Genomic DNA, 8,795 nt, shown 5'->3' with positions numbered 1-8,795 from the left:
TCTAGCAGAAATAAAGTGTTTCCCAATGCAGTGTGACAAAACTGCCTCTCTACCGATGATACGTCACCATTCTCATGCCTACATATGTACAATCGAAATCGTTTTTTTATTTCATACGATCTACTGCGAACGGCCTGGCGTGCTCCGATTTCCTCACTGATAGTAATCAAATTTCAAAATGTGCCCAAGCAGTTCACAAAATCGTCATAACTGACACAACCACATGCTTCGTGTTATTGTTAGTGACTAAGACGAATTTCTTTCTGTTTCGTTCAATTTCCTCTTTTCTGCGGTTTAGTTTTTATTTGACGGTTGTTGTGACATCTTCTTGTGCACTTGGACTAGATTTTTCTTTCGTTTGATGATCATCCTCTATTTCTCCTTCCTCCAAATCTCCTTCAACTTTTGTCTTTTTGGCAAGAGGTTCAGTTCCTTCGTCTTCATCTTGATCTGCTTCTTTGACAAGGTTTTCAGGAGGAGGAATTTCAAAAGTAATCGGGACCTCTTTCTGTTCCACTTCCATCTCTTCCTCAATCTTTTCGACTGGTTTAGGAAGACTCTGCAATCTTAGCTCTTCTTCCTTGTTCATCATCTGCACGTTCTCGACGTACGTATCGTACACGAATGAGTGCATGTGTGGCATATCTCTAATCACCACCTGTGGTTGCAAAGACGGCCGTTCGCTCTTGGGAGGGTATTTTTCCGCAGGGAAAAGTGTGAGTTGCATCGGACACGAGGTGAGTTGCCTAAAGGCTGGAGCAAGCTCGAAACAGTTGCTGAAAAGGGAAACTCTGGCAAATACGTAGAGTCCTAATCTTGCACGAGACATGGCGACCACAAGACGACGGACGTCTCTGCATAAAAATAGTACACTTTAATCAATTAAAACTTTCAACAAAAGCCGGAATAATTTGAACACAGGAAATTTATTTTCCTAAACTACCAATAAATAAATTGATGCCGAAATAGTGCACATTCTTGCATGCAAAGATTTCAGCGACCATAAGGTAATCAGTCTCAACCGGTAATAATTGCTTACCAGCTTTTAGTGGGTAAAGTGGATAACTAACCTCAAGTGTCCAACATGTCGCGTTCTAACAAGAGACAGGATTATGTAGTTGTTTTGTTGACCTTGGTATCTGTCTACTGTGGTAACTTTGCTCGGCCAACCAATCATTGGGTTGGATCCACATCTTTGTCGTATCACATCCCGAATTAAATGCTTCTGTCCATTGTAGGTTGTCAAAATAGTAATTTCATTTGATGGATAACCAAGAAGTCGCATGTACATATACAACCCAACACAGTACTCAGCTTCAGCCAAATTTTGGTAGAAGTACGGGTTTGGCTCAGACTCCCCAACTCCCTGTAAAATAAATAAAATATAGCATTCTTCCAATATACTGCCAAATGCTTACTTAAAAAAACATATGCTAAGACAAGCAAAAGAAAAAACGGTGGCACAATGAAATTGAGTACATTAAAATGATACGCAGAATTTGTTTTCAGATCACTAAATACTTAATAGTGCGTAAAAGAAGCAAAAATGTGCAACATCTTACCTGGTAGTCTTCTACATTTATGACTTGATAGTCAAAAGTCATTCCTGGATTATAGCATTTGTATTCTTCATTTCTTCCAATATGTGGTAAATCTCCAAGCTTCGTATACCTCCACCTGTACAAATCACAGATGCTTGTCCTGGCCCTGCCTTGTGCATCCAACTGAACTGTAGGTACACCAAGACGTACCAGACGTGAAAACAGAGACTGTTCCATGTTGGAAAATTTTTGGAAGGCCTGGTTCTTTACTACTGGGGGCAGTTGGTGGTGATCGCCAATCATGATCCACCTTTTCAATCGGTTGTAGCCATCAGATGGGTTTTGTAACAGCAAAGGAATGAAAGTTTCAATTTCAAGAATTTGTGCTGCCTCTTCCATAAGAATGTTGTCATATTTGAAACCAAGCTCAGTTAGATCCTGTCTTTTGAGAGCAGCATGAGTACATGTCATAGCAATAATTTTGGCACTTTTGACTAGCAAGTACCGGGATCGATCAAGACCGGATCGGAGAAGTTCAAAAGCTCTGAACTCCTCTAGTTGGGTAAAGATATTTCGAATGTATCTAAAACACCCTTCTGCAATTTCCCAGTCTTCATCAAAACTGTTTTGCTTGAACAGGTTTGAAACACTAGCAAAGAACTTTGTAAACGGAAAGAGGGATTGAATTTCATCCAAGCATTTGGTGTCCATCACCTGCCTTTCATACTTTTCCCAACGGGAGAGCACTTGATACAGAAAAAAATGACAAGCTGTCTCACAAGTGTAAGAAACATCTCCAGGAACACCAAGACTACTTTGCAAGGATCCTACTTCCTCCAACAGTTCCAGTCTTTTGGCAAGGACAAAGTTTACACGGCCATAACGTGAGAAATCCTTTTCAGTTTCAAGCTGCTCCTCACCATGACCAAGGCGAAGCAAGTGTCTCTCATCTATATCAAGTTGCATGATTTTTTCAAAAAGCTGATTAAGGGCCTGATTTGAATGGGTGACAATCAAAGTACGCTGTTCAGGAAAATTGTGGTACAAGTTTGAAATAATCTGAACTGCCACATCGGTTTTTCCTGTACCTGGAGGTCCAACTACCATGGTTAAACCAGGCTGCATTCCAGAATTAATGGCTTCCACTTGAGTAGGTGTAAATGGAACAGAATTTTTTTTCGGCATATTGTGAATGTATGGTCCACGGTTTGGAATAACATGGGGAATTACAGATATTTGCTTCTTTTCAGCATCAAAAGTTACTTTAAAGGGTGGTTGTATGTTATTGTCAGCAGCAGTTACCTTATGTTCTGGAAAACTTGCAACCAAGTGTGAATAAGAAAGAAAAGTATCATTCCAGTCCAAGGTCTTGATGGTTCTTGCAAGTTTGCTGTAGTGAGCGGCATCTGGATTACCATATCCCAATAAAACATCATGCAACCATTCTGGAACAACACATTTTGTGTTCATTAAACCTCGAATAGTAGCCAGAACAGCTTTGAAGTTGTTTTCTTTAGGTTTTCGGCGCACAATCAAATTAAAAGATTCATATGGGTCTGGCACATTTTCTTTCAAGACTGCTTGCATGTCAGACTGATACTGGTTTGTGTCCAGCCAAACACGGAATGTACGTGTATGACCAGATAATTCAGGTTTTGGTTCTGGACCCTCTTCAATGACATGCCCCTCAGCATCCAGCATACCTTCCACTTCACAAGCACGAACTAGAACATTAAATCTTTCCTCAAATGGAATGCGTTTCATCCCAGGCTCTGGTTTGGAGTTAAGCAATGGCTGGACACAAAGCAAAAAGCAAATATCATGTTTTCTTAAGTTTTCCCACTCTGTTCTGGTTTGTCGTTTTACATTTAGTGTGATCGACACATCCGCACGAACCTGAGATGGTGCAGAATCCCCAATTTTGGGTTTAGCCACTTCAACAACAGAAAATGATTGAATAGGCAAGGCCATTCTAGACCAACCATTAAAAAGGCAAGCTTTATCATCTGATTTCCAAGGTTTCATTCTGTGAACAGCATCTTCAACATCACTTCGAATTTCATATGCAGACTCTAGCCTAAACAAGTTGAAGTTTCGCAGTAAATAGTCATGAAGGGTTAGAAACTGTAGGTTAAGTTTGGGCAATGCAAGACATTGATCATTGTTGAACTTTTCTGTCTTTGTCAGATTTTCATCCCACAGAACGCTTTCAGTAGGATACAATGGAAGAGCATTGATAGCATCAAGTTGGGATGGGCGCTTTTCATGATACGCCACAAGCATTTCAAGAATTAACTCCCTGCTGTCTGTTGGCCTGACACGAACCTTTACTTCTGCAGCAAGTGCTGTAAGTTCTTCTACGTCCAAAGCACCAAAATGTTTTAACAATCCAGGCCGTTTGTCAACATGTGCAACTGTACCAAGTGCAAACTTTCTCAGAGAAGGAAACTTGACAAAAGCTACTTGCTGGAGTTTGCACATCTTATCATAATGTGAAGTTAACATTTCTTGTTGACTCATGGCTTCTCCTGTAAGGTCATTTACCTCAAATGAAGAATACATTCGTAGGTTTTCAACAAGCTGGTGAAAGACATCATCATTGTGATATAAACTGGATTGAGAGCAACGAACAACTAAATGAGAATCAATTAATAAACAGTTAAACCATCTCCGAGTGGGCAAACAAGAGTCAAGATCAATAAGTAAATCAAGGAACTGATGAGAATACTTAATAAGACTATCTGAAAAGTTGTCTGTTTGAATCATTTCACAAAAATTGTCCATTATCGAATTCAAAAATGTTCTTTCAAATGTATTTTTCTCCTGTGTTGCTTCATCAGCTTTTGCATTTTTTTTCAAAATAGATTTCCATAACTTTCTTAACTTTGCACTTGTCTTTAGTTTTTCCTGTAGCCTAGATGGATATAAGCACTGCCACATCGCCAGACTGACAGTTTTCTGTACCTGTTGTCTGACAACATCTACTTCCAAACTATTGTAGCAATGATCAAGAAATGTTACCAAAACTGTCCGATGATCTATATCAACTGAATCATCCAAAACAGCTTTCATAACTGCATGAAATAGGTGGTCAAAATGGGATGGCTTGTCTTTGAAGACACCCCAGGCTGGGACAGCTTCTCGATACTTTTCATTGACCATACAAGCAATGGACATTACATAGGCATGGGAACTTTGGTCAGGTGTATAGTTTGGCCAGAGGTAGTTTTCCAAATATTGACTAAATTCAAGTATCATAATTCGACGAGTGTTGAAACCAGTGGCAGACAATTCATTGTCAAAAATATTTCTGACAATGTTTATATCAAATTCAATGCCCTCTTTTAAAGCATTAGCTGACCAATTTGCCACAGCTAACTTGCTTAAAATATCTGTTAGCATTTGATTTGTGGTCGGTGCAGCTGATGTTCGCGTTGCCATTATTATAGTATTTTTTTTCCAAATCTGTGCACACAAATTAAAAAATATCATTAAAGCTAGTATTGAATATCCAAATTTTAGGGCCTGTGGTACATCAAGGCCAGATTGGAAAGTTTGTTTTTTGCGCGGAGGATTTTGTTGCGATCGTCCGCGCAATTAACAATCGCCAAAACAAAATCCTCAATTGTTGATAGATATAAATTTATTTTTCTGCATCAAATGACCATAAAAATGTAGGCTTACATATTTATTTTCCAAACTGGTGATTAACCATGAGAAATTAAAGTTAACAAGGTTTTTAGTGGACTTTTGGGAGTGTTTTTAATATGTATGTAGGCCTACACTTGTAAAAAGCAAACTTATTTTGACAATGTTTTTTAAGGAATATCATGTCAAACTGGTAAACTTTTATCCATGAGTCGTGATTATCAAATAATATTGATTTAATTCACATTTTCGGCTATTTTTTTTTTGTTTAATCAGACAGACTCAAGACTCCCAACAACGAAACTTTTTGTTTTGCACAAATATCAACGTGACCATTACATTACAGCACTCGCACTCGCGCCATTACGTACGTACGAATAACGTTTTTCGTTTTTCTCAACAGATCTATAGAGATCTGCATACGAACTAACTCCTCTTTCTCCCCGTACCAAAAACATGAACTTGTTATCAAACAGAAAAAAATATATGTATATTTTATTCATAACATATTAAAATCTTTTGTAATGTGAATGGCTAAAAACAGACATGGTTAAAAATAGTTTGTGGATCAACAAATGCTACGAATTGTGAGAAAAGAAAATAAGCATTGTAGATGATGCAGTAAAACGCATACCAAAATTAGCTACCTGTGTTGCTGATAGCCGCTTTTCTTTGGCTTAACGTTTGTTTTTGTTTTGTATTCCTGGACAATTTTTGCTTTGAAAAACTTTTTTTAACGACGTAATTATTTTTTCAAGATTGCGATTTCAATAAGTTTGTATGCTGCAGGAGCATGACAAATTTCTTAAAAATCCATTGTTCCATAATAATGCCCACTGTTGGGAAAGAAGATATCATGAAGCAATAATGTAAAACGCCCCAAAAAAGTTAAAATGATCAATTGTTATGTTAACTAACAAAAAGCTATAAGTTGTTTTGTAGAATTGTCAAAAACGCTTCTGTGTTTTATTATTAGTTTTATTTTCCTCTGTACCACGAATCTTCTTTTAGGCTACGTAGTTGCGCTCTACGACGTGATGATCTTCACGTTGTGGAAAAAACGACCTCTTTTAACGGTGTAGTAGCAGTATGCTACCGAAAGAGTTATGCGAAAAAGCGCAAACATAACCGTCATTTTCCGCTCCAGTAATTAATCGTACACGTATATTGGGTGTCATGTTGAAATTAAGCGAATCTATACGGGTTAGCTTTTTGTCATATCCGTAATCCATGCTGAAGGTTGCAATCGCACACCCCGCACAAAAATCTAACGTCCGCAACGAATTCATTGTTGCGTGACTCAAATCTGTTAATTCTGAGCAAGTATTGCATGCAGTGACGTGTCGTTTGCCGAAATACATGATTTTATATTATGTGTGATGAACATTTTCGTTGGAACTTAATTAATAAAAACTGTTTATATTACCAAAAAAAGTTGTAGGCTATAGTGAAGCCTAACTAAACAGATTTTTGGGGTTACTTTACAAACCCATGTGTTTTGTGTTCACTCAGAAATAAAATGAACAGTTGGTTGTTTTCTGTTATTTTACTGAACGCGCTGTTGCTTGTCCTGGCTTACAGGGACAATGACTTAACAGTTACTATCCCTGCAGGCAAAAAGGAATGCTTTTATCAACCAACAAAAGCAGGACAATCGTTGGAAGTTGAATATCAGGCTAGTTTTTTATCCTAAATTATTAATAAACACTTTAATAAAATTTAGAGATATTTTGTAGAATTAACATCTATCACACATACCTTTACTGTTCCATTTATAGCCCATTTAAATTTTCACAATATCAGTTTGTTGTGACAATTTTACAATAAGTGCACGCGTATCTTAAATGTAATTATGATTCATGTCCATATTAAAAATTGGCAGGTCATTGATGGAGGAGATTTGGACATAGACTTTCGACTAAGTGGGCCGAGCGGAAACCCAATTGTAACAGAATTTAGAAGAAATGATGGAATACACACGTAAGACCTGACCACCCAATCACACTTACAATTAAATTTTATGTGCTGCCCATGGCTTATAATTGCTGAGTAAATTTCAAAACTTGTTGTAGAGTGGAAGAAACACAAGAGGGGGATTATGAAGTGTGCTTTGACAACACTTTTAGCCGAATGACGAGTAAATCCGTGTTTTTTGAAATCATTTTGGATAACACTGGGGATACAGACGACCTTGATGATGATGAGGGAGAGTGGAAAAAGTTTGTGTCTCCAGATGAGAATGTTGGGGAAGCACTTGCCAGTTTGGAGGTAGCAGGGGTAATTATCACCTTTTTCATCTGCAATCCACATCCGATCAAACATAATTTGACATTTTTGTTTTATTTTCATTTAGTTGCATTTCTTGGCTTTGCTGGTAATTTTCAAATCTCTGCTTTTGCAGGAACATAGTATGTTCACGGTAAAATTGCATAATAATCATGCTTACTTTGTTTATAAGAACTGCTGTTTAAATTTTATTTGTAATGAAAGAAATGTGACATCTTACTGTTTTGCAGGATACGTTGAATCAAATTAAAAACAATAATGCCAGGACAATTCAATTCCAAGCCACATTAAGAGCATTGGAAGCCAAAGATCGTCACATGGCAGAAACAAACTTCACGAAAATCAATAGGTGGTCTGTCACAAATGTAGTTGTTATGCTTTTGGTTGTTGCATTGCAAATTTTCATGGTTCGAAATATGTTCAATGACAAAAAGAAAGTACGTACTTGATGTGGAACACCCAAGGCAATTTTATAGGCTACATGATACATTTTATGCAAAGTGCTTCAATTTGCTTCCCAGACTAAACAACACCTTTTTGAAAGAAGCTATTGTTACACTGGTTAAATTACACTTTAAAATTTAGATATTTCACGTTCGCAGTAACGTTTTTTGCAGCATGAAGTATTACCGAACATTTGTACCAGGCATTTGATATATTTTGTGTAGCAAAACGTGGTATAAGGCACTTGTCAGTCGCAGTGAATTTCGTTGTTCTAATGTTCAAACATGAAAGCTGATATTAAATACACCAGTTCACTTTGACTTGCGTTGTTTGTGTTTACTAGGCCCGGTCTGTGTTACACGTCCACTTACAGGAAGTTTGCTAATGTGTTGGATAAAATTAATGTCATGCAAAAAATTTCGCTTGTGTGCGCTGATTGTTAAAGGTGTATTTATTTTTTGGGAAGAGATAACGTCAGTTCATGCAAATTACAGAAATTTATTCACAGCCGATAGAACAGGAAACGATATTTTCAAACAATACCGTACGGGTAAGCATAGCGAGCTTGGAAACTCAACCTAAAATGTATTCTAAGCATTGTGGAGCCAATAATATGAATTGTGTATAAGCTGCAGACAGATAGCCATTGTAAAATATATTCGTTTTACAGTAAAACTACAACCCTTGGTAATATGGTAATACAAAACTAGCAATTAATTTCCTTTCTATATAGCGTTTAATCCACCCTTGCGGAATATAACAGTATTTGGGCAAGTAGGATAATCGAAGGACAGAAGTTATAGTTTCAAACACAATTTAGGTGTGACGTTTTCTATTTCTAAAACAGAAATTTCCTGTCAAGTGGACATGAATGGT

At 37.3% G+C, this 8,795-nt stretch overlaps 2 protein-coding genes across 3 annotated transcripts; one reads left to right on the top strand and one right to left on the bottom strand.

The window, feature by feature from the left end:
• Nucleotides 1-87: 87 nt before the first annotated feature.
• Nucleotides 88-5,027, bottom strand: LOC145913012 (RNA helicase aquarius-like). Its single transcript, XM_083000518.1, has 3 exons — nucleotides 1,563-5,027; nucleotides 1,071-1,366; nucleotides 88-854 (listed from the first exon to the last, which is right to left on the bottom strand). Exons 1-3 carry the CDS (start codon nucleotides 4,980-4,982, stop codon nucleotides 302-304), a joined length of 4,269 nt encoding a protein of 1,422 aa, XP_082856644.1. The 5' UTR covers nucleotides 4,983-5,027; the 3' UTR covers nucleotides 88-301.
• A 1,678-nt stretch (nucleotides 5,028-6,705) lies between these two features.
• On the top strand, nucleotides 6,706-8,239 carry LOC145913669 (transmembrane emp24 domain-containing protein 5-like). Of its 2 annotated transcripts, none has more exons than XM_083001409.1 (4): nucleotides 6,706-6,864; nucleotides 7,072-7,169; nucleotides 7,262-7,457; nucleotides 7,706-8,239. In XM_083001409.1, the coding sequence occupies exons 1-4, from the start codon at nucleotides 6,709-6,711 to the stop codon at nucleotides 7,922-7,924; spliced, it is 669 nt and encodes a 222-aa protein (XP_082857535.1). In that variant the 5' UTR covers nucleotides 6,706-6,708; the 3' UTR covers nucleotides 7,925-8,239. The 2 variants fall into 2 exon arrangements, with proteins under 2 accessions (XP_082857535.1, XP_082857534.1); XM_083001408.1 differs by having other exon boundaries at nucleotides 7,262-7,466.
• Nucleotides 8,240-8,795: the final 556 nt, after the last annotated feature.

Source organism: Ascidia mentula, chromosome 9, assembly GCF_947561715.1.
Source record: "Ascidia mentula chromosome 9, kaAscMent1.1, whole genome shotgun sequence".
In the NCBI taxonomy this organism is placed as follows: domain Eukaryota; kingdom Metazoa; phylum Chordata; class Ascidiacea; order Phlebobranchia; family Ascidiidae; genus Ascidia; species Ascidia mentula.
The sequence above is the reverse complement of the archived record's forward strand: the minus strand, read 5'-3'. Positions and strand labels throughout refer to the sequence as shown.